A 25,942-nucleotide genomic window follows, 5' to 3' on the forward strand; every position below is an offset into this window, starting at 1 on the left:
CAAGACGCGTTTCTGGTGTGCAAAGACATAGAAAACCGCCACGCAGCCGCCACGCAACTGACACGCAACAGAGACGCCACGCTCACGCCACACAGGCAGTGTGAGGAGCCCTAATGATCGGTATCGGTACCGGCCTTGTTTCCTGAGGAAGCAATGACACTAGCTTACCTCATAGCCAGTGTAAGACTGTGTGGAGTACTCAAAGTCTGAGTCTGGTCCACCAGGACAGTAGCTGCAAGAGTAAAGACCAAGAGATGCTTTAAATATAAAAACAATACATCAATAAACTTGTTTAAAGATTGTGAAAAACAAATAAGCTTCTAAATAAGCAATACCAACAGGATGGTTTTATCTACATCTCTTGCAGTTTAAGTTCTTTGACCTGCACTTATTTAAATGTAAATTAAATCAATTATGCAAGCAGTGCACAATTTTCAAAAAGGAACTCATTTTCTGCAACAACTAAATTAAGTAAACCTAAAAAAAAAAAAAAAAGGCAACATTTTAGGGAGGAGGACTCATGTTACTTACACGCAGATATTGCCTGTGAAGCTGATGTGTGGACATCGATGTGGTTTGCACATCACAGCCACCACTGCGATCTGGACAGAAGACAGAAGTATTAAGTTGAATGATTTCCTGAATTTCGGTACGCTGTACTTTCCATATACTTGCTTTCACAGACGTTGATTGTTTCACATTCCCAGATCAGAGGACCCTTCATGTACAGAAGCCTAAAAGCTGAGCTCCATCCAGTGTTGCAGTCGCGTCACCAACTGTCGAGTCTAAGTCAAGTCTAGAGTCCGCGGTGTTCGAGTCCAAGTCGGAGTTACCAAAGAAGAGTCCGAGTCGAGTCACTGTAACCTGAGATCGAGTCGTGAGTCCAGAAAATAGTGACTCGAGTCGGAGTCCAGGGCTCGTGTACTCCATCGCTGCCTATTACACATAAAAGTAGTCAGAAACTTCATCCAACTTCCGAGTCCTATTTCATAAATCCTCAGGTCCGAGTCCAAGTCATCAGTGCGCGAGTCCAAGTCGAGTCACGGGTCAAGCGACTCGACTAAAGTACTCCGTCACTGGCGCAATCGGCTGAGCTGACTGGGTAAACATCCGTAACGTCTCATCCTGTTGGGATATTTATTCATCTAGGATATGGCATGAACTAAAATCACGTTTAACACCAGATATACAGGCCAATCACAGTAGGGCTGCACGACACGAGGAAAATATGCATAACGTTGTTGAATATCGCAATAACGATATAACTTGCGATAAATAAACAGATATTATAGTATATATACTCAGTTCTGCATTTCTGCTGCTCTTAGTATTCTGCTAAAATACAACAAACTGCTGAATTTAAAATAATTACAAACATTGTTCTATTGAACATTGAATTGAATATAAAAAAGGCACTTAAAAGAAGTTTGTTTTTGTCTATTGCGATATGTTGCAGGCTTTTGCGGGGGGAAAAAACCGATATATTGTGCAGCCCTGAATCACACATTGCAGGGATGTTGCATCGTCTACGACAAATTTATGTATTTTTTTTTACTTACTTCAAAAACAGTATGGCTAAAAGCACCCAATGCATGTCAACTGTTTGGTTGCAGCCTTACAGAGCTCAGCATTAAGCTGCTGACTTCAGGTCAGAGTGACAGATTATTACAGACTTGAGAGCTACATACCCCACTGGCAGTGCGGATGGGTTTGGCCTTTAGCTTGGGCACCAGAGCCCGGCGGTACTGTGGAGGAACGGCAGCGATGATGTCGACCAACCGAGGCTGGGCCTCAAGTCCATATTTAGCCGAAGCCTTAGTCTTCACTCTTTCGAAAACAGAATCATAAAAAACAAGTAGGCTAGTGTGCATGGTAGTAGGAGACAGAGCGTCTTTTTTCAGTCATTTGCATTGCTCCCATTAATATGAATATGCATACAAGTACAATTCAAAAGAAGTCTTGTCATATACAATAACAATTCCGTAATTGTTAAAAAAAAAAAAACCTTAAGCCTTAGTATTAATACACATGTAAAACAGGTTCAACGTTGCTGACACTTCCAATTGTGTCCGACCCACCGTTCAAAACACAAAGACATTCATTTAGAATGATATCAATCGAGAAATCCTCACAGAAGCTGGAACCAGTTGTGTTTGGCCTTTTTACTTAATAAATGACTTAAACGATTACTCCAGTGTCTAAATAGTTGCTGATTGACTAAATGTCTGTATGTAGAGTCTCTTTGAGAGTATTTTTCCAGCTCTTTTATGTGTGGCCAAGGGTGTGTGTGCGTGTGCGTGTGTGCGTGTGTGTGTGTGTGTGTGTGTGTGTACATGCTGAAGCAGAGATCTTCAACTGGGGTTCCGGACCCCTAGGGGTTCCTCAGAGTTGCTGCCAAATTATTGTTCACGAAAGACTTACTTGTTCAGGTTGATGTCTTTGCCCTCTTCGTGGGCTTCAACCAGCTGACTGATGACATCGGCAATGGTCATCATCATCAGCTCGGCTCGGCTGAGATCACCTAACAAAGATGATCAATAAAGTGAGAATAACAGTGGTGGAAGAAGTATTCAGATCCTTTACTTAAGGAACAAGTACTAATACCACACTGTGAAAATACTCTGTTGCAAGTAAAAATCCTAGCTTTTAAAATGTTACTCAAGTAAAAGCATGTAAGTATCATTTGGAAAATGCCCTTAAAGCATCAAAAGTAAAAGGTACTCGATGCATTTTAGAAACTTGCAACGATCCAAACTGTCGGTTTAATGGGCTACACACTTCAGCTGGACTTGTAGGCCATTATATTGTTGGGTAGTTTGATTTATAATAATACATCTAATTCAACATTGTATGAACTACATGCGTTTTGTGTGCAAATATCTTAATATGTAAAGTAACTTGTAGCTAGATTTCAGAAGGAACAACCCCACACATACGTATATTAACAACTCCCCAGTTAAAACTGTCAACACCTTTAAAGTGGCCATATTATGCTCATTTTCAGGTTCATAATTGTATTTAGAGGTTGTACCAGAATAGGTGTACAGGGTTTAATTTTCAAAAAACACCATATTTTTGTTGTACTGCCCATTGCTGCTGCTCCTCTTTTCACACTGTGCTCAGGTCTCTGTTTTAGCTACAGAGTGAGACCTCTCACATAACATTTTTGTTGGCAGTCGCACATGCGCAGTAGCTAGGTAAGGATCACATCATCTAGCTAGCTGTTTGTTTCTACAACCTCAGTCAGTACAAGGCAGGATGAGCCGGGAGACTTCCTCTAAACGAGGGCGCACTTCCAACTTTGCGTGGAATGCCTGCAGAACAGGGACATGGAAGTAGTTCTTTTGTAGATTATGGTGAACTAGTGTGTGTTGTAGCAGTGTTTTGCCATTGAGAATGAGACGGCATGCTAGCGCTAGCATGCTACGGTTAGCCACCTCGTTTCGGCTAGTGACGTAGAAAGCCGTGCAGATTTTCACCAGCTCACCCGGAGACTGAAGGTAGGACACATTCAGAAACCTGTATCTCACTCAAAACAGCATGGATGGATTATTTTTTTTTTTTTTAAGTTTGTATGCGTGTGGAAGCACCAGACACACAAAATAACACCCAAATCCCAGAAGAACTGATTTTTTTCATAATTTGGGCACTTTAAGTTCTTAGGCATCCAGATTTCTCATGGTCATTCCATATCAGCCATGCCATTAAAAAGACACATCAGATGACCGCTTGAGGTGTCTCAAGAAATATGGTATGTCCCTTAACATTCTACAGAACTTTTACCGCTGTACAATTGAGAGTATACAGACTTTGTAGTGTGGTTTCACATGACCTTAATCTTTTGACAAAAGGTGGTCAAAACTGCATCTAAAAATCATTGGGGTTCCACTTGAACTGCTCCAAAACATTTACTGGAAACGCAGCACTAAGAAGGCACTAGGTATCATGCAGGATTCTAGTCATCCTGCACACAATCTCTTCTCCCACCTTCCACCAGGGAGACGTTTGCAGAGCATCCCAACTATCCCATCACGTTTCAGGGATAGTTTTTACCCCCAGCAGGTAATAAGGCTACTGAATGATAGTACAACAGGAAGGAGGGCTGAGGTCTGAGCTTAGTTACTATGTTTACCATGCTTGGATGTTTTTAAATGTTATTTTTAATTGTTACTTATTGACTGGTGCTGAGAGAGTGCCAAGGACACATTGTATTTCATTTCTGTGGTACTCTGTACTAATATGCATATGACAATAAACTTGAACTGAGCTTACCTAAAGCTGTCAGATGAATGTAAAAAGTACAATATGTCTCTCTGAAATGTAGCGGATTAGAAGTAGAAAGTGACATGAAAAGAAAAGACTCAAGTAAAGGACAAGTACCTCAACATTCGTACTTGAGTACAGTCCTTGAATAAATGTACTTAGTTACATTCCACCAGTGGAGATTAATATTACCTCAGTTAGCTAGTACTTCAATGCAGATACATGGAGTTCAAAAAGCGCAATCTACAAGCTCCAGGTAACGTTAACGTTATAGTTCGTGTTAGCTAACGTTAGATAATATATTGAGCAACGGTACAGTTCATAAAACCCGTTGTCAATAAACTGAATGAATTCAGGCTTCAGCACGGAGTATTTTTCGAAAGATGTAACGTTACGAATCGCGTTACGAATTAAAAGTTACGCGCAGTATGTTATATCGTTGTCATCGTGTTATGAAGACTTGCGGTTAGCATTAGCAACAAGCTAAAGCCCGTCTGACCGGTTTAGAAAGTCATTTCAGACATTTTTAACACCTTGTCACACACTCACTCTTTTTCTTTGGCTTCCCCATATCTTCCTTGATGCACACAGTCCAAATTCCAACGGGTGGATGCTGGTTTGCGAAATTGCATCTGTTTTAAACCCGAGAGGGCTGTCAGGAATAGTAAACAACTCCACGTTGCGTCCAAACACGGCTTCTGTCGTACGGCATATGAAACTGTCGTAAAATAGCGTAAACGCTCCTTTTCCCCGTATGAATAAACAGCTGATTATTGAAGTTTCTAAAAGGTTCCGAGGGTAAAGCCGTCAGCAGTTGTATCAGTTTACTAAGCATTAACTGAGGATATTTGACTTATTTTTGTTCTCGTGTTTTGAGCAAATCTCCTTGAAGGAAAAACACAGACTTGTAATGCATGTGGATCCTCACCGGGGCGCTGAATTCCCTCTCAAACCAATTGTGCAAGTGTGTGAAGAGCAGAGCGCAACTGGGGAACTTGGACGCTCGCTTAAATCTCACAGCAAATCCCTTTAGCTGTGAGTTGACATGGCTTGACTGATCTCTTGAGGGAAGTTTCAGGAAATGCAACAGGTGGCGGAGCGGAGGGAATGAACTGTGCACTGTCGTAAGTGCTTTTTTAGACTTACAAATAGAAACCAGGGTTTCATAGTACACTGTACTGGGGTCAGTTTCATTTACCAGCGGTCATTATGAAAACATTTGACCCCTCTCTGTATGTTTGCTGTTATCCAGCTCTCGTTAGCGTCCCAGGCTAGCTGCTGGTAACGTTACTTAAAGGTGCCAGTGTGGGAGTCGGACAGGGAAACAAACTGCGCACTCCTTCACACGGTTTGTTCACTTCTCTAAGTTACAATATACTTTACTTTAGCTTGTCATGTCTTAATGGAAGTATTTTCACGCTGCTTGGAATTGAGTTTAAACATGAATAGTGTTATAAGCATGAGTCAGTGGTTTACTGTGTTTATTAACACTTGTATCTCACGCAAACAAAGATGTGTTCAGTTGCAAGATTTTGTTTAAAGTAAGACTATAACTGGTCTTACTTGTGTCCATTCATTCATTTGCCACTGGTCAGGTGGCACCATGGATGACAACAGCCTCAATGACTCCAATGTAAAGGTCGCTGTTCGTGTGCGACCATTGAACAGGAGAGGTGAGTAATGGCAGAGACAGACACCTTGTGACACTACATTTCTTTATGAGTTGGCCTTACAGCCACTTATAAGTTTTTTCCCCCGCGTCAAACAAAGGCATTTTAAACAACTCTTCCCAGCTCCAAAAAGGGGCTCTTTCGGTTTGTGAAGCCAGGGTTAATTTGTAGTTTTCTACAAACAATAGAGGCTTCTTTCCTGTGTTTTACAGAGTTTGTTTCTCACAGTCATGCTCTGTTTTCAGAGCATGACTGTGAGAAACAAACCTTTTGGTCTATTCTGTCCCTCTCTGGTGCTGTGGGAGTAGAAAATGGAAAAAATATGGAGGGGACAGTGACATGACATCCTGATAGAAAAGAGACTATAATGCATGTACCGTGTCATGTTTAATGCTGAGATGGACTGACATGCCAGCTGACAACCGCTGTGTTGCAGAACAGCAGCAACATCCTTGAACTTACTTCATGTAATGCAGAGGTGGAAGAAGTATTCAGATCCTTTACTTAAGTAAAAGTACTGATACCACACTGTAAAAACACTGTGTTACAAGTAAAAGTTCTGCATTATAAATGCTACTTAAGTAAAAGAATATAAGTATCATCAGGAAAATGTACTTAAAGTATAAAAAGTAAAAGTACTAAATGCAGAAAAATCCTCACATTTTAGAAACTGGAAACGGTCATCCACTGTTTAATCGTATCATTTCAGCTGTACTTGTAGGACTATATATTGTTGTAGTTCAATTTATAATAAAACATCATATTTTATACTACATTTGATTCATTATTTATCTTGAACAATCAACAGTCTTCCAAAAAAACAAATTAAAACACAAACAATCAGAATGTACCAAAGACCAAAAAAATAAATAAAAAGGGATAAGTTCGAGAAGGAGCAGGCGGAAGAATACAGCTTATTAAGTCCTGCCTCTACTTCACAATATCATATTATTATAAAACAAATAGATATGCAAATACAGCAAACAATCTTTCAGGTCTTACAATAACTTACAACAATATACAACAAAACCTTTACATTACAATTCCATTCTTATGTTTCGGTCTATATTTCTGTATTGGTCAAGTATTGATTTCTTTAATCTATTTTTGAACTACATGTAACTACGTGTGTTTTGTGTGTTGTGTAAAGTAACTAAAGATGTCTATTAAATTGGCTCGAAAAGATTTAAAGTGCTCATATTATGCTCATTTTCAGGTTCATAATTGTATTTAGAGGTTATATCAGAATAGGTTTACATGGTTTAATTTTAAAAAAAACGTATTTTTGTTGTACTGCACATTGCTGCAGCTCCTCTTTTCACCCTGTGTGTTGAGCTCTCTGTTTTAGCTACAGAGTGAGGCATCTCACTTCTGTCCCATCTTTGTTGGGAGTCGCACATGCTCAGTAGCTAGGTAAGGACTACTAGCCAGTCAGAAGCAGAGTATGAGGGCGTGCCACGCTAGCAGCTAGGCGAGCATTATAACGTGTGTTACAAAGTGACCACGTTTGTCTCTGAAGTAAAGGCTGGACTACAATAGAGCTGTTTGGAGCAGTTTGTGAACAGTGTTTTCTGTTGGAGATGGTAAGTCCCTTTGGGGGGGACTTTGGACTTTTTCACTTTGTAAACCTATAACGTGCACAAAAAAGATATATAACACAATAAAGGAAAGGGAAAAACCCCAAAAAGCATAATATGAGCACTTTAAGTAAAGTACAAGTACCTTAAATGTGTACTTAACAGTACTTGAGTAAATGTACTTAGTTACATTCCACCACTGATGTAATGTAATATATCACCTTTCCAATTGGATTTCCTCAAAGGTTTTTTGGACTATGTCTAATTAAGGGTAACAGTGGAGAGTCTCATAACACGCGTGCCCTAATTCCTGCACTGACAGCAAGTTCCAACGCTGTCTCCGCTTTGAAAACCTTGTACAGTAGGTAGGAAGGAGGAAGAGTGCCTGTGAACCTGCTTTTCCTTACTGTGTGCTCAGGGATTATTGAAGTGGTTGGAATGTTTGCACAGGCAAGTCCTGGATGAATCACCATCAATAAAACTATTTCCTGCCTCTCCTCTCCATGTTGTGCCGTTAGTGTTACGATCCGGAGGAACAGGCACACGCATAATATATTCCACCTTTTATTCTGTGATAACAGTTGTGTCAGTGACTACTTAGGAAATTAAGATGACCCATGCATATAGTACGTGCTCTTTCAAGCAGTACGTTTTAAAGATTGGAGAGCCCCTTTGCAAAAGCATTTCTGTTTCACAGCTTTTTTTTTAGGCCCATAAATTACTACATTAGGCCCATTCACCTGTCAACAGTCTGGTACTGATAGTACTGCAGGGAAAAGCATGTTTAAAATACATCCCTTCTCTCACTGACTTCTGTTTTAATCCAGAAAAAGACCTAAAGACAAGATGTGTGGTGGAGATGGAGGGGAACCAGACAGTTCTGCATCCGGCCATCACCAACATGAACAAAGGAGACCCCCGGTAAGCTGCAGAGTTTCACACACTGGTTTATCAAGTTACCATCAGGTAAATACAAAACCATTTAACCTTTGAAAGCTGGGTCATTTTGCAGTTTACCTTTAATTTAATGACCTTTTTTCTGCTTCCGCTGTAGCAGGTGCTACTCTTTCTTTGGTCCTGAGTGAGGTCACAATGGGTAGCCACGTTATTTGTTTGGCTTTGTCTCTTGTCTCCATGACATGTTTAAATGAAAATGGCAAAGGTTTGGGTTTGATTTACATGACTTGGACACTTGTCAGCGCTTGTTGGTCTTGACTTGGGACTTGACTTGGGACTTGTTGATCTTAACTTGGGACTTGTTGATCTTAACTTGGGACTTGTTGATCTTAACTTGGGACTTGACTCTGGACTTGATGGTCTTGACTTAGGATTTGGGACTTTTGGGTTATTGAATTGGGATTTTACTAAGGACTTGGTCTTGACTGCCGACTTGACTCAGGACCTGTTGGCCTTAACTCAGGAGTTGACTCAGGGCTTGATGGTCTTGATTTAGGATTTGGGACTTGTTGGTCTTGAATTAGGACTTGGGACTGGTTAGTCTTGACTTGGGACTTGTTGTTCTTAACTCGGGACTTGACTGGGGACTTGTTGGTCTTGACATGGGACTTGACTCTGGACTTGTTCTTTAATAGGGATTTTACTTGGGACTTGGTCTTGACTGCCGACTTGACTCAGGACTTGTTGGTCTTGACTTGAGACTTGACTCAGGACCTGTTGGTGTTTACTCAGGACTTGACTCAGGGCTTGTTGGTTTTGACTTCAGACTTGACTCAGGACTTGTTGGTCTTGACTTAGGACTTGTTGGTGTCAACTTGGGACTTGATTAGGGACTTGTTCTTGACTTGGGACTTGACAGTAGACTTATTCTTGACTGCCGACTTGACTCAGGACTTGTTGGTCTTTACTCAGGACTTGACTCATGACCTGTTGGTCTTGACTTGAGACTAAAACAGTATTGGTGGTTTCTACTGGTTGTTGTCTTGTCTACCACTACCTGGAATTGAACCCAGTTCTATGCAGTAGCAAGTGGATGTTTTGCTCTATTCCAGTGTGTATACATACAGTAATTAGAGTATAGGAGTTCCACTCACTTAATTCCATCAGGATTGCTGGCAGAATAGTTTATACAGACTCTAAAGACCGTCAAGTTAGCACCCAGTTGCTTGGAAGAAGCTCAGATCTAACCCTCCCCCTACCCATCCTCCCTCTATTTCTCCTTTCCAGTCTTCCTCCTCCCTCTGTGTCCTTTCTGCATCATTCCTTTCTTAACAAAGGGCGTGTCTGTTACAGCTCAGTCCTGCTCAGGTAGCCAAGCCATGATTTAAAACAAAAAGAACAAAGGAGGACAAGAGTTAAGACTCATAATTTAAGTTACAATGTATGCCTCCAGTCAGTATGGATTTCGGTTTAATATTATGATATTACAACTCACTTCGGTGTAATGGATCAAAATAGTAACAAGATGGCAGATGTCATGGGTGGGAATGTTTTGTCTCCGGATTTTGCTGTTGACAAAGCAGTCCAGTCCTCTTCTCTGCTCCGTACAGTCAGCCAGACCGTGAGTCAGGGCAGTGCAGGTGGATGCTTCCTGGAGGGTTCGGCCCGAGTATGAATATCTGTCTTTGTAGAAAGAGAGAGTCTCATATTTCATAGTTGTCATATGCATTTTTGTGTGTGTACTGTGTCTGTCTCTTCTGCCCCGACATGCTTTAGCTGCCCTTTGGGGCTCAATGTGTAACAGGTTTTACGGGCTCAGTGCAACACAGACTAGCACTCCCATAATCTCTGAAAAGCACAAATGGGCGAAGTAAACAGATTTTGAGCAGCCAGTCAGCAATTATTTTATTTTACTGGGAAGCATCAGTAACTGCATCAAGGCACTCTTGATTAGTTTCCCAATAGAGTGTATTCATATTCTGTGTTAAAGAAAAGCTTTGTTTTTTGGGGGAGTCGCTCACCGGCCAATTCCACAAGGTTTGTGCTTAGTCAGCTCGCTGCCTGACAGGTTTAACTGAACTGCAGCATGAGCCTCAGGGGACGTTAATAAGAATTGGCACCCTTGGTAGCTGCAACCAGGAATACAGCAGGAGCTGTCAGACCCTCAAGTTGGTTAATAAAGCCTTGGGTCTGCTTTCATAATTTTGGAGCCCACCAATAGTCCACCGGCCTGTAAAACTATAGTTTCATGGATCCCATTTTTACTGCACATGCTGTAAACAGACCTTGTATTGTTGCTGGAATATTTATCAGCCCCTGCAGAATAATGTTTAGAAAATGATACAGGAGTTGTGAGCCTTTCTTATCGGAACTTAGCTTTGATAAGAGCCCCACTTTGAAGAGTTGTTTTTATCTGTCTATGGCATCACAAATGTTTGCTTGTTTTATATCTTTGAGAACGTATGTGAACAGAAATTGTAATTTGTACAGAATCCACCCAGAAGGGCTGTGTATTATCAAACGGCTTGGATCAGGAGCAGTCTAGTTGTGTAGGCCTGTATGTTGTCGGTCATAGACTTGCTGACCCTATTTAGTGACTCCTTGGAGCTGCGAGGCTCTGCCAGTTATCTCAGGAATGTCCTTGCCAGCCCAGGAGAGGACAGGACTTAATGTTGCTCTTTCATGGACCAGCCAAGCCTCACATAGGGAGGCCTTGTTTCATTACAGCCTCCCCCAGTGTGTGTGGCCATGACTAAATTTGCAGCCTTTTTTATAAACCCCAAATTGATATTTCTGCCTGAGTGAAGAAGAAGTGTGTGTTTTGAGTTATGTATGGTACCGCACTTTCCCTGGAGATTGGGTGCCTATCTTTAGGTATGATAGATCTTACCATAACAAATATTTCAATCTGTGTTTCTCACGTTTTCACAGTATGGGTGGCCAACTCAAATAGATTTGTTAGTATTTCATCACGTTAAATGGCTGTGTGGAAATAAGTTTGGAAATGCAGATTGCTTGAAAACAAAGTTTGCTGCCCCAACCCCTTTAGTGGGCAACCACCACAAATACATTTTCAATGTTTGGAAGCGCAGATGAAGGAAAATTGTGATCATTAGTCAATCATAGAATAAAGATTCTAGATGGTTCCCAGCTCATTTCTATAGGGCAGCATTCTAATACCATATATTGGTGTGTTGTTTGGCCAATGTGAGGATTGCATAGCCTGAACTAGCATCACCCTGAATGCTGGACAGCCTCTGCAAGCAACTTGCTAAAGTAATAATAAATTCCTGTAATGAGCAGAAAGTAAGTGAAGTAAGTGAACAGCTAAATGCAGACCTAAAGCTGCTATAACTGATTGTTTGGCCACTTAGATGCAGCAGAAACAAGCTGTAAACGCAACACTGGCATTGTTATCACCTTTAAGTTGATATGGCAAACGTGTTAGCAAATAGTTGCCTATTTACTAGGGGTGTCACTGTTTTAAATTAAAGTCAAAAATCAATCGAAATGAGCTTTTCAGTAATTCTCCCAGTATTTTTTTTTTCTCTCCACCCCCGCCTACTTGCACACATCCAAAGAAAAGAACGACAACAGACACAGTGTGACTTACCAGCTGGTAGCATGGGGCTATAGACACAGGGTAACGTTAGCTTACCTGTAGCCTGTAGCTTGACTATTCCAGACACCATGGCCACTGCCCGAGTCGGAGGTTACAGGGAAACAACAGAACTGGAAAATCCTCCTGCTTCCTGGAAGTCACCCGTGTGGCAACATTTTCTCTTCCTCGTGATTTAGTTATGTAAACAAACAACGATGGGACTCCATGATGCACCTTGTTAAACTAACAGTGCATTCAATTGCACTTTGTTCATTTTGAGAAACAAAGTAGTTGTTGCAAAGTACCCTTCTGCCATCCAGTGGCTCTTATTGGGGCATTGTCGTCCCTGTTGAAATAAAAAAAGATTGAATCAAAGTGACCTTAAAGGTGCTCTAAGCGATGTTGGCTGACGGCACTTCTTGTTGACGTTTGAAGTATTGTCAAACAAAACGGAGGCTAGCTTGCTCCCTCCCTTCCGTGCACTAACCCCCCCAACCCCATACCCCCAAATCCTTCTTGTCTGTTATTGGCTGGGACACTGTTTGTTATGTTTCGTGGTGCAGGTTGGCGCAGTTTGTTTTTGTTGCCGTTTGTGGAGCCTGGGCTGTCTACAGAGACCGCATGTGTTCAGGGGACAGGCAGCTAGCGGATAGTGAGGAGATGTTTGCTGTACGTGACAAAAAACGCGTGACATCGCTTAGAGCACCTTTAATATCGAAAGTCAAACTGGGGATTTGCAGAATGGTGACATTTCTACTATGTATGTGCACAGGCCAAATTAGCTAGTTGCTTTTTTTGCCTGTCTGCTGTAGTGCCGTATTGTGCTGGACAGGTTTTTTTTTGTTGTTTTTTTTTGTTGCTAAAAACAGCTGCCTGCCTCAGCCAAAAACGACCCTAATAAGAGCAGTGTGAATGAAACAAAACAGCTGAGGGGAACTGCAGGGCTGCATGATGATTCTCAATGGGTTCATCATCACCAAAAGGGACCCTAACCTACAGGTTAGTTTCACATCGCCAGACCTTCCTCTACAGTGCTTCGGAGGAGGGTCTGGCTAGTCCACACAGCATTGGGAGAGCATGGGAGAAAAAACATGCTCTGGTTTATTGCCATTTCTTTCAACCAATCGCAATTGTCTCGGGCGGCGCTAGCCTCGGGAAGGCGCTCCTTTTAGTGGAACTGCACTGCAGCATAGAACATGTTTGATAATTCAATTTGACGTTTGCTCGCAGGAATGTGGTAATGTGTCGACTGACTGACTGATGCATGGGATACTATTGTTGGCTGCTCCAGGATGAACCTAAAACGCAGTGACTGTGTTCTAAAGTGCTCTGGTGTGAATGCAGAGATTGAGGCTTGGCCTGTGTCACAGGGACACTCTTTTCACTCTGAGCGTCTTCGTGCTGTGTCACATTCTCCACTTGATTCACAATGAGCCAAAGAGGATTAGACACCTCGACAGATTTTTATGCTTCACTACAATTAAAACACCTTTGACTTTGTACCGTTGAAACTCTCCCTGCTTACTCCGCTGACTTTGACCTGGCGTCGTGTCAGATTTTCAGTATTTGCTAGCTCTGCTGTTCCTGCACCGCATTGTCGTTTGCTGTTCTTTTCTGAACTGCCACAGAACAGTTAGCAAGCATCTGTTAAGACCGGTCACAGCATTGACATATTATTCACTTTAATAAGTTAATACTCGTTCAGGAAGACATACTGTAGTTAATATTTAAGGGAAAAAACATGATCATGATATCCCTACTTTTGACTGAGCTCTTTGCTTTTTCCAGTAAGAAATGTCACATCTGGCTTAGGGGCCCCCTGACCCCTTCGAGGCCTCTGTGCCCTTGCCCAATTAGCCCATTTGGTAATGCATCCATGCAGCTTAATACGAATCAATACACATACATACACATGAGATCATAACACATACTCATAAATACACAACATTGTAATAGTGTAAAGGAAAGATGAGCAAGCTCTAAAGGACAGAATGACAATGAGAAAGATGATAAGAAAGATGGCATTACATAAAAGCAACTCTATAAAAGTGTGTTTTTAAGAAGTGATCTAAAAGAAGTCAATGTTTTAAAGCAGAGATCTTCAACAGGGGGTCCGTGACCCTCAGGGGGTCCTCAGAGTCACTGCAGGGGGGCTGCCAAAATATCTTAAAAAAAAAAAAAATATTTTTGCTTACTACAGGTAAGGTAGCCACTATGGTAGCCATACAGTTAGGCTCAAAGATTCACTGTGCCTTCCACATGTATGTTAACGTTAAAACATGATGTATGTATGTACATGAATATCTATTTATTTTCATCCATTCGGCCCAGTTTAATATGCAACTCAATTGTTTACAATATATGCAGTAGGGAGTCCCTACTCAGTCTCTCTTTGAGCTAAGGGGTCCCTGGCCTAAAAAACGTTGCAGACCCCTGTTTTAAAGTGTGCTCATATTACGCTCTTTGGCTTTTTCCCTTTCCTTTATTGTGTTATATAGCTTTTTTGTCGAAAACATTGAAGCATTGACGTCAATGCTGCTGCCAGAGGATTAGACACCTCGACAGAATTAAAACGAAAGTTGTCGTTTTAATTCTCTTTTTAACTTCCTCGGCGACTCCGTTACATGTCCTAGATAGGCGCGCCATCTTCAACCGGCTTTCAAATCTGCCGGCAGTCGCTGAGTAATCTTCTCCCCCTCCCTCCCTGGCATTCATCGCGGTGCCAGCGAGTGTAAAAGCGTGAAACGCGAAGGTATGTCCCTCTTTGGCTAATGTATTTTAAAGATGGAGGCGCAACATGGTAGAATACATTGGAGCGAGTCGCTCCAATGTATTCTGAATGATTCTAAATGGCAGATTCTACGCGTACGAGAATACTTTGATCAGTTGGTGGAAGTAATTACACATGAATGAGCACATATTTGTGAAAGAACAAAGGGTTTTTTGCTAAGAATCAACTCAAAAAAGGGAGAGTTTTGCTGACTCAGGGCTCAGCTGACTTTAATTTAATGTGATTCAATTAATAAAAGGCCTCAGGGCTCTTGCATTGTTTTCCCTGCGAATGTACTTTTGCTTTTGCTTTGAAAAGTGCTTCTCACCAGGACCAAAATACCAGATGAACGAATGTTGCCGGTGTTGATAGTGTTGCCATGTGATAAATATTTCCGCGTGCTCTTGCCTTGGCAAGACATCTTGCTGTGTTTCCTGTGGCGTGTGAATCCACAGGCCTGTGATCGACCGACAGTACGATCTGAAATAGTTTTTAGTAGTTTTTTGTGCACGTTATAGGTTAAAGTGAAAAAGCCCAAAGTCCACCCCAAAGGGACTTAACCATCTCCAACAGAAAACACTGTTCACCAACTGCTCCAAACAGCTCTATTGTAGTCCAGCCTTTACTTCAGAGACAAACGTGGTCACTTTGTAACACACGTTATAATGCTCGCCTAGCTGCTAGCGTGGCACGCCCTCATACTCTGCTTCTGACTGGCTAGTAGTCCTTACCTAGCTACTGAGCATGTGTGACTCCCAGCATATATGGGACAGAAGTGAGATGCCTCACTCTGTAGCTAAAACAGAGAGCTCAACACACAGGGTGAAAAGAGGAGCTGCAGCAATGTGCAGTACAACAAAAATATGGTGTTTTTTTAAAATATTAAACCATGTAAACCTATTCTGGTACAACCTCTAAATACAATTATGAACCTGAAAATGAGCATAATATGAGCACTTTAATACATTTGTATTATGTAAATGTTTTCCGTGCTTATCCCAGAGCCTTCTAACATCCAACTAAATACTTAGCTCGTGACCCCAGGGTTGGGAACCGCCGGCCTACAGGTTAGAGAAGCAGGCTTGTGATAGTCCAAGACTCCCCAGGCTGGCTGAGAAAATGTTGGTATTTCCTACCTTAACAACCACTACCTGGGCAGCGTGCAGGTGTGAATGTGTGCAACTGTGTAAAAGAGAGTTTTGCTGAGTCAGGACTCAGCTGACTTTGATTTAATGTGATTAAATGAATGAAAGCCCTCAGGGCTCTTGCTTTGCTTTCCAAATGTACTTTTGCTTTGCTTTGAATCTTGAAAAGTGCTTTTCACCAGGACCAAAATACCAGATGAACGAATATTGCCGGTGTTGATAGTGTTGCCATGTGACAAATACTTTTGCGTGCTCTTGCCTTGGGCGAGACCTCTCGCTGTGTTTCCTCTGGCGTGTGAATCCACAGTCCTGTGATAGACCGACTGAAATAGCTTTTAGGTTGGTTGACATCTTCATGTTTATTTTAACACCAATTGTTGACTGATATTTTCTTTATTTTTTCTTCTCTGTTGCCCCTCAGAAATCAGCCAAAGGTGAGTATTAAAATCATTCTGTGACTGTAATTTATTCATTGTAAACCTGCTATCCATCCATGCATTAGTTGTAAATCGACATCCACACTCTTGTATCTTGTGTGTTCTCTTCAGGTTTTTGCCTACGACCACTGCTTCTGGTCAATAGATGAATCTCAAAAAGACAAGTTTGCAGGTTGGTTTCCACAGCGTCTCTACCCGATTTGGTTCTGTTTTTAGCTTTTGTGTAGCTTGCCACACTGCTCGGTGACTCGTGTCTAAAACTTATTTCCTGACCAAATGTTTCCTGATATTGTGAGCTATTTATGGAGTCGAAAGAAAGGGACCTTTCAGGTGGGGGACGGATGAAGAGTTACATCGAGAGTAGTTCTGCGGTCCTGCATATTGTAAATGGGTAGATCAAAACCATTTCTTTTCTATTTTTTTTATTTTATTGGTTTACAATTACAAATAATACAGATTAATATACACATAATCGATAAAAGATGTGATGGAGGGATGCAAAAAACCCTTCGAGGGGCTTAATTTGGTCTGCATAAAAAAGAAAGCGAAAAACTTCAAATCACACACAATATCAGATCAACAGAGTACAAATGCAAAAAGTAAAATAACAATGTGAGGATTATTAATATTTCACCAGCCTGTGTAACATGTATTTAATCTGAACAAAATGACCACCGGGTCTATTTGGGCTGTGTGTAGGCCTGTAACAATTACTACATAATTGTCTTACTGCAATATTTTTTTCGCCGTTTCTTTGTTTACCACAGTTAATTCTGAGACAATTAATTATTTACAGCTACAGCAAAATCTGGAATTGTTACAGCTCCAGCTGTGGGTCGTGTCTTGTATAGAAAAAGTGGGAACAGTAGGTCATGTCTGTATATGAAGAAAGTTTTCTTTGTTTTATTTCTGTTTCCCTTAAAGCGTAACTCTCGCCAAAATGCAACCTAGGGTCTTTTGTGAATGTACCCGAGTCAAACTTTCGTTTAAAAGCATGTTTAGGATGGAAGCGTCACTTTTAAGATTTACTGTTTTCTCGTTTTTTTTCAGTCAAATGGCCTTTTGAATGGGAGTCCTAGGGGCACTTTTATGCTAGCCTCAAAATAGCTATTTTTAAAACACTAAGAAGGCTCGACACAACATGAAACTTTGTTCCAAGTATCGCCAGGGGCTCTACACATGAACTCCAGCATTGACAACATTGTTTGTGTACACAGAGTTTACTAAAAAGAAAAGTTTTGAGCAACTCACGTTAGCTGTTGTTCTTCCGGTCGCCGTCTATCGAGCCAGTCAAAAATAGTCGAGGGAGGAGAGTAAAGATGGAAAGCTCCTAAAGCTTAGTTCCATATAAATGCACGGATAATTTATTGTTTTGTCGTTAGTGAAACACAGTATTGACCTTGTTGAAAAAGGAGCCTCATATAAGAATGACATTTCCTCCTATGGAGTCCGTTAATTCGCATTCGGAGATCGCTTATTTTTGACTGGGAAAATGGCGGATAGCGTGAACAACAACTGCTAACGTGAGTTGCCTTCTTTTTAGTAAACTCTGTGTACACAAAACAATGCTGGAGTTCATGTGTAGAGCCCCTGGCGATACTTCAAGCAAAGTTTCATGTTGTGTCGAGCCTTCTTAGTGTTTTAAAAATAGCTATTTTGAGGCTAGCATAAAAGTGAGCCTAGCACTCCCATTCAAAAGGCCATTTGACCGAAAAACGAGAATACGATAAATCTTAAAAGTGACGCTTCCGTCCTAAATATGCTTTTAAACGAAAGTTTGACTCGGGCACATTCACAAAAAGACCCTAGGTTGCATTTTGGAGAGAGTTACGCTTTAAATCTGTTTTCCATTTAGCAATCTCCTCCACTCTGCCTGTTTACTAAAGTTGTCTTGAAAGTATAGTTGGTGTTGCGGTCTGTGTGCGTCGAGATGTTGAAGTGTGTTTTGGGATGTTTGTGCAGGTCAGGATGTAGTGTTCCAGTGCCTCGGGGAGAGTCTGTTGGACAGCGCCTTCATGGGCTACAACGCATGCATCTTTGCTTACGGACAGACAGGTAACATTTAAACCTGCAAACATCCGCATGATGGGCCCTTGCAGGGTTTCCGCGGTCTATAAAAGTTAAACATTTCAAAATCAAAATGTTAGGCCTTTAAAAAGTCTGAAATGATGCTGAAGTATTGTGTTTTCTACCTCTTCTAACGCTACCTCTAACCCGCAATTTCCACCAACTGCGGAACGGCTGCGTGTCGGCTCCGCTGCGTGTCGGCTCCGTGCTCCGCTGTCCTTCATTACCCACCAGGTCCGGATTTGTTTTGCGGAACAGCTGCGGCCATGACTGACAGCTGAAGTCACGAGGACCCACGAGATCTCGCGAATTCACGTATGATTGCGCGATATAGCAGGTTGTAGCTTCTATAAACAGAACCACAAAACCAACAACAGTTTGTTTCCATCCAGAGGAGTAGAGGGGAAACAACTCTGTGCTGACCTGCTGAAATATGACCCGCCGTGAGCACGGCGTATTTTATTTTGAAAATTAACCGGATGTTGTATTTTGTTTCTGTGCTCGACTTCCTGTCCCGCACAATCTGCCCCGTACTGAATTGCTGCGGAGCTCTCCGGCATCCGGCAAAAATAGAAGCTCGCGGAGGGCTGCCGCAGCCGTTCCGCAGTTGGTGGAAATTGCGGGTCCCGCAGCGCTTTTAATGTTTTTTTATTTCTTTTTTTCTGTGGTGTTGTAGTTCTTTCTGTCGCTAGTCCAAATATAATTCGCTGTATTAAGACTACGAAATGAGACCAACATGCAACTTATATTGCAGCCAATCTAGACACCAGTCCTATCATGCCAATGAGGAAATGCGCCAGGTTGAAAAAAAACCAGTAGTTACCCTTTAAGAACACATGCACTCCAGACTGGTGTTGTTAGACTGGGCTCCCTATCTATCTCTATCCACAGATCCATGAACTTCATGGGAACTTCTGTGTTCATTGGATCATTTTCTGTCTTTAGATCACCTTTGCTCTCTAACAAACCAAAACATGAACGTCATCATTTTCAGACTCAGTCTCAACAAGCCCTTTAATTTGCTTTTTATTTGAGGGTGTCTCATTTTGCGATGCTACCTCATTAGAAGCTCTGCCTCTCAGACGAAGTCATTTTCAGTCGCACCCTGGAGTGTTAATTCATCCTTATTGAATTTGCATGAAAGCTTAAGAGGTGCTGTGGTTCATCTGTTATTTATAGTTCTGGGTACAGTTTTTTTCTTCTTCTCCAGAATCATTAGCAGTACTCTCCAAAACTCTATTGATTTAATATACGGTGTGATTACGCCTTTTTTAATCTTTCAATTCTTCCACAGCTCCAACATCACCGAAACCTATTATGTCTTTACAGAGAAGCATATACATTCAATTAAGACCATTTTTTTTCTAAATTGACTTTCTTCTCTTTAATTATATGTTATACTTGTTGCTGTTTTTCCTGTTAAATGGGGCCCATGTGAGCAGCTAATGTAGCTCTATTCATTGTACTGTGTTTACAGACTTTCTTTTTCTTTTTTATTTGTACTTTTCCAATTATCACATAAAACAATCGCATTCTCTATTTTACAAATAAGCATAGAAAAACAATCCCAACAAGAGAGAGACAAAGACAGACCAAACCCCAAATCAACCTGACAGACTTGTCACAGACTGTTTACAGACTTTCTTAGCCCATAAAACGTTTCTCTTTCCCCCTTCCTTCCTATTTCCTCTTTAACATTTCTTATAAAAATCGATTGTATCGTGTGATTTTTAGAATGGATTATTTTGCCCAGAATCTATATTTTTCATTTATTTATTTTTACCGATGATTCACCTAAATAATTTCTGTTTATAGCCGACGGCGACTACATAATATCCGTTTCCAGCAAAACGGACTGAAAGCAGAAGATGCAGAAAATCCATGTTATGTTCTGACTGACTGACTGACATGTGATGTGCATTCTTCTTAGAAAACAATTAGTTTTTTAGTAATGTCTCATGATATATTGCCTCTAGCAGTGCACTGCTCAACTTTTGTTTTGTCAAAGAAGGAAAAGAAACTTGCAATACTCCATACTATCGCAATACGTCTAGAATAGCAATAAATGCAAATCGCAATGCAAATTGAATCGGCACCGTGTCAGTGTTATTTGTATAGCACCTTTCATTACGCGTAAAACCCAAAGTGCTTTACAATAAAAACAGCATACACATTAAAACAAAGTATGGCTGGGCACCTGGGTAGCTCACCTGGTAGGGCGGGCGCCCATATGTGGATGTTTGCTCCTCGACGCGGCGGCCGCCGGTTCGGCTCCGACCTGCGGGCCCTTCGCTGCATGTCATTCCCCCCCCCCTCTCTCTCCCCTTTCATGTCTTCAGCTGTCCTCTATAAACGAAGGCTTAAAAAAACAAAGCATGGATCGAAATAGGAATACACAACAAGACAATCAACCAAAACAAACAAGACATACATAAGTGTGACCATACAAATTCACGCACCGTAGGCGTAATGTTTTACCCAAAAAACAAAAACACATCTAACAATAATTTCCTTTACATAAATAAAGACATTTGCACCATAACTTGTTGCAGAAAAGCCACAAATTGCCGCAGAAAAATTCACCAGAATGCAGAAAATGAAGTGATATGCTCAAAATGTCAGTTTTGCTCCAAAGGCGAGATCTTAAACCCCCGCCAATGTTGAACCCAAAGTGACGCCCTTTGCACACACACACACACGCACACACGCGCACCCACACACACACACACACACACACACACACACACACACACACACACACACACACTGTAATTAATAAATGTCTGAGAACATAAAAAAGGTTTTGAGTTACCTTGTATATATGTACACGAATCGTGAAAGAATCAAATCGGGACAAAAGCATATCGTCCCAGACCTGATTTCTTGGTTCTTTTTCTGCTTGCTCTTTGGATATTTGTGAACTCTGCAGGCTCTGGGAAGTCGTACACCATGATGGGCTCAGCGGAGCAGCCCGGTCTGATCCCACGGCTCTGCAGCTCCCTGTTCGGCCGGACTGTGCAGGAGGCTCGGGAGGGAGAGAGCTTCACTGTGGAGGTCTCCTACATGGAGATCTACAACGAGAAGGTCCGAGACCTGCTCGACCCCAAAGGGTGAGGAAGGTTTGGGGGGGGGGGTCTGTGTAACCTTATATGACAGAAATCTATGCATTTTCCTGTTATTTCTGACCATTTGATAAAGAAAAACTTCCTCTATGCAGGACAAACCCTGGCCCTGCGTTCTTTAAGACAATCCCAGTATATTTGGGATCCTATGCTGTACTTTTGCAGTCATATTTCAGTAGGGCTGGGTACCGAAGTCAATGCTTTTTAGGCACCGACCGAATTGCCTCTAATGCATTGAGTATGGAAAAATGCCTCGTCTTTGAATTCCCAATTTAGGGCTGCACAATATGAGGAAAATATCTAGTTGCGATTATTTTTAATTGAGATTGCGATGTGATTCACGATATTGGAGGGAATGAGTCTTAAGTCTGTGGGATATGTTTGGTGGGCTGCGATGTCTCTGCAGCGCCACAGTACTCCATTCAGAAAGATTCGACACTTTGTTTGAATCGAACAAATATTGCATCAATTCATCACCTTTGCAACAGGGTGAGACAGAATAGGACTGAAGGACACAGGATTGATGACTGTCTCTTCTCTGTAGAAATCGCCAAGCGCTGAGAGTGAGAGAGCACAAAGTTTTGGGGCCTTATGTCGATGGCCTGTCTCGCCTGGCTGTGTCCTGCTACAAGGTACTTTATGAACTCTGTCTAATTTCTCCTCTGATCTTCTTCTTGCTTCCACGACACTGCGTTTCCAAGGGGAACGAGACATTTGATAAAGTGTGGTTTACAGACGAGACGTGTGTTTGTTTGTGGCGCCGGTGTCTCTGACAGGACATAGAGTCTCTGATGTCGGAAGGAAATAAATCTCGCACCGTGGCGGCCACAAATATGAATGAAGAGAGCAGCAGATCCCACGCTGTGTTCAACATCATCCTCACACACACACTCATGGACCTACAGTCTAAGGTAAGACACACACACACACACACACACACACACACACACACTCAGCATCAACTATTGACAACAGGATCATAACAATTCTCTTTCTTTACAAAATAAGGTACATTTCTTTGAAAGTTGACCTTAAATTCACTCTTATGTAGTGTTTTACTATTCAGTCAGCATTTTACAGCAATGCCCAATGAATGCAAACATCATGATTCATTAATCTCTTAAAAGGTAACTTTGTTTATTTTTCAACCTGGACCCTATTTAATTTACCGATGGGAACCACAATCTTTGAAACTGGTCTAGTATTAAGCAAGAACAAGCTACAATGTAACGTTAACGGGCAATTGCGCATCTTGTCTGAAAAAACATTACGGAAAGGATCCCTTCAGATATAGTCCTTTTTTTGAGTCATTTTAACATTGTAAAACACACCTCGTTCAAAGCAGACAGAAACAAAATAAAACGATCAAAAGCCGTCTTGGCTTGTCTTTACACTGTTCCAACAATCACCTCTCTGGTTTGGTTAAAATAAACCCTTAATTTATACACTGGGTAAACCCAGCCCGATCTGCCGGCGATTTGCTATCTCCCTGCAGCTCAGGGCTGGAAACCTGTACGTTTATCTATCCTGCTTCCGTTACAATTTTGCGGGGACCAATCACAAGCTGGCTTATCCACCTGGCGCGCTATTGGCGGGTTTAACACGATGGCGATAGAGCAGCGACCAGGCAGCTTCTTGTTTACATTCAACATAGCGGCCACCGAAACCCGCTGATGCCTCTGTCGCTGCTACGTCACCCGGATCGTTGGTCTGATTGGTTGAAGGACTATCCAATTGCGTACAGAGTCATTTGAACTGCGACCGTTGATCACGCCTCTTGTGCAGTAGAAAATACAGAGCAGACTCCCCAGACCAAGCTCAATCTTAAAAGATTGAGCTTGGTCTGGTGATAGCCAGACTACTTCATTTACCCATTTACATGTGGAAATACTGTATGCTGGCTCTATACAGGCTAAAAGTATTGTTTATTTCCATGGTTTCTGGTGAGTTTGGTGATGGCGATTTCGGAGCCAAACTCTTTAACAAAAAAGGTTTATCTCTGTAGAGATCCTTTCTATAATGTTGTCAGACCAATTTTATTGTCTCCACATGTACTTGAAAGAACAATCACCTGTTTATTAAGCTAGTATCTAACTCCATGCCTTCTCTTTTCTGGAGTTGTCCTTAAAATAAAGAAGATCTGTAATGTCTTATTATGTTTTTCCACCTCCAAGATGAATCTCTCGTCGTCGGTGTTGGAGGAGGAGTTGTAGGAGACGTTATATTGGGTTTTTTTTTTGGTAAATTGACTGGATGCTCTCGCTGTCTCACTTCCTGCCTGGCTGTCTGGACGCCTGTGTGAAAATAGACCTGGCGCGTATCTTTACCGATTTACGCACGCTTCTGGGACGCGCCGTGACACGGGCGGCGGAATATCAAGCATTGACTTGAATGGCCGTGATTGCTCGCGGGGGTCGCGGCGCATCCGGAACGCAGCGCCCGGCGGAAAATGGGGTTAGAATAATAATCTGAGCAGTTAGGTGGCAAAAAACAGCACTTTTAGTGGACGTCAATTGACGGCGTATTTCGTGGCAGTTAGAATAGAATCCACTGCGCTGTCCCCGAGGGGAAATCTGTCTTGGGCATAGGGATACAATCTGTTGCTTCACAACACAAACACGTAACAGCGTAAAAACTTTCTAAAATCGACAGAAAAATCGACAGAAAAACATAAACATTAGATCAACGAAGCACCTTAGGACATAAAAGAAGGACACATATGACAATATGACATCTAAAATAGTAACTGTACTAACTACAGGGTTCTCGCTCAATACTGGACCAATTTCAAAGACTTTTTGTTCCCGTTCGTCACTTAGACACCTCTGCATGAGGAAATAGGGTCCAGGTTTAGAAAATACCAAAATGACCGTTTAAGGTCATCTATAAATCTCCAGATTTGCAACTGGCCTTCAGAAAAGTTTCGCTCCACGCAATGACTGAAAAAGATGGAGGGATTTTCGAAATAAAGGTGACCGTCATGTACGTCTTATGTGTGTCTGCTCCAGACGAGCGGAGAGAAGGTGAGCAAGCTGAGTCTGGTGGATCTGGCTGGCAGCGAGCGCGCAGCCAAGACTGGAGCAGCGGGGGAGCGGCTGAAAGAAGGGAGTAACATCAATAAGTGAGTCAACAGAAAATGGATGCATGGCATGGCTCAACACTAAACTACGGAGGACACCTAAGGGGACATGACATACTTTTTTTTTTTCTTTTTCTTGTGCGCACATGATACTTTCTGGTGCGCATGCAAAAGTATCTCATGTTCACAAGAAACCAATCTAAGGCTAACAAAATGATGCTAACAAAGTGCTGCTAACGTTATGTGGCTAGAGTTCATATTTCACATTCACAGCATGAAATCGGTTAACAGTTATAACAGTCCTCCCGCCCACTATGCAACTTTTTGTTTTTCTCGGTCCAAATAAAAAACAACTTTTTCTGCCTTTTGTCACTTTTGTCGTTTTTGTTATTTTTTTCCATGTTTTTTTTCCTCCTTTTTCCCGATGTTTTTGTCACTTCTGTGCTTTTTTGACGTTTTCTACGCTTTTTTCGTCACTCCCCCCCCCCACCCTCTCTGTGTCTCTCCCTCCCCCCCACCCTCTCTGTGTCTCTCCCTCCAGGTCCCTCAGCACTCTGGGTTTAGTTATCTCGGCCTTGGCTGACCAGGGAGCAGGGAAGTACAGGAGCAAGTTTGTTCCCTACAGAGACTCTGTGCTGACCTGGCTGCTCAAGGTACACACTGAAAATGACACAAACACCTTGTTCATACAGATTCCATGTATGTGTATCTTCACTTTCAGTTCCTTATTTCATACCCACCTTTATCCACAACAGGGTGCTAGTACAATATGCATTTTTGACATCTAAAGAAACTGGACTTTCAAAACTCTGAGTAATTCATTTTCCGGTGTGCTGTCTGTTATTTTGCCCATTAAGTTTCCCCATTAGGACTCTCCTGGTTATTTTCATTAGCTTTTAAATTCGACTTTAATATGGCTCCTTGTAGATCTGTAATTGTGTTCAAAGTAGCTTTCTAAAACCTGCTCCCCCCTCAAACGCAGCATTGCTCATAAATCACACGCTTTTCATGCATTTAGCTTTTAATTATTTCCCCAATCAAAGCAGTGGATTTCCTTAATTTTGGTTTGAGATTTATTTATTTTTTATTTTTTTTAAGGGACTTTTTACGTCTTGTCCACTCAAAGGTTTGGCGTTGTTGTTTTCACCTGCAGGACAGCCTGGGAGGGAACAGCCGCACAGCCATGGTCGCCACCATCAGCCCGGCGGCGGACAACTACGACGAGACGCTGTCCACCCTGCGCTACGCCGACAGGGCCAAGAGCATCGTCAACCACGCCGTGGTCAACGAGGACCCCAACGCCAGGATCATCCG

At 41.9% G+C, this 25,942-nt stretch overlaps 2 protein-coding genes across 4 annotated transcripts in view; one reads left to right on the plus strand and one right to left on the minus strand.

The window, feature by feature from the left end:
- The window catches only part of elp3 (elongator acetyltransferase complex subunit 3), a 47,047-nt gene extending 41,966 nt beyond the window's left edge, over window positions 1-5,081 (minus strand). Inside the window, exons 1-5 of the mRNA XM_078274673.1 lie at window positions 4,813-5,081; window positions 2,422-2,521; window positions 1,689-1,827; window positions 532-602; window positions 169-232 (exon numbers count right to left, since the gene is read on the minus strand). Of these exons, the coding sequence (XP_078130799.1) occupies window positions 169-232; window positions 532-602; window positions 1,689-1,827; window positions 2,422-2,521; window positions 4,813-4,834 (396 nt within the window). The 5' untranslated portion in view covers window positions 4,835-5,081. The remainder of the gene's footprint in view (window positions 1-168; window positions 233-531; window positions 603-1,688; window positions 1,828-2,421; window positions 2,522-4,812) is intronic.
- Window positions 5,082-5,168: 87 nt separating this feature from the next.
- LOC144533360 (kinesin-like protein KIF13B) overlaps window positions 5,169-25,942 on the plus strand; it is a 64,314-nt gene continuing 43,540 nt past the window's right edge. For 2 of the 3 annotated variants that reach the window (XM_078274665.1, XM_078274668.1), the window contains exons 1-13: window positions 5,169-5,387; window positions 5,516-5,611; window positions 5,859-5,936; window positions 8,338-8,431; window positions 16,345-16,357; window positions 16,472-16,532; window positions 18,323-18,415; window positions 21,357-21,537; window positions 22,094-22,181; window positions 22,326-22,460; window positions 24,558-24,670; window positions 25,170-25,281; window positions 25,782-25,942. The exon at window positions 25,782-25,942 is cut by the window's right edge and continues 52 nt beyond it. In XM_078274665.1, coding sequence (XP_078130791.1) covers window positions 5,867-5,936; window positions 8,338-8,431; window positions 16,345-16,357; window positions 16,472-16,532; window positions 18,323-18,415; window positions 21,357-21,537; window positions 22,094-22,181; window positions 22,326-22,460; window positions 24,558-24,670; window positions 25,170-25,281; window positions 25,782-25,942 — 1,121 coding nt within the window. In that variant the 5' untranslated portion in view covers window positions 5,169-5,387; window positions 5,516-5,611; window positions 5,859-5,866. Of the gene's footprint in view, window positions 5,612-5,858; window positions 5,937-8,337; window positions 8,432-16,344; window positions 16,358-16,471; window positions 16,533-18,322; window positions 18,416-21,356; window positions 21,538-22,093; window positions 22,182-22,325; window positions 22,461-24,557; window positions 24,671-25,169; window positions 25,282-25,781 lie in introns of all 3 variants that reach the window. The other variant, XM_078274667.1, reaches the window with a different exon arrangement.

This window comes from Sander vitreus, chromosome 18 (assembly GCF_031162955.1).
Source record: "Sander vitreus isolate 19-12246 chromosome 18, sanVit1, whole genome shotgun sequence".
Taxonomy (NCBI): domain Eukaryota; kingdom Metazoa; phylum Chordata; class Actinopteri; order Perciformes; family Percidae; genus Sander; species Sander vitreus.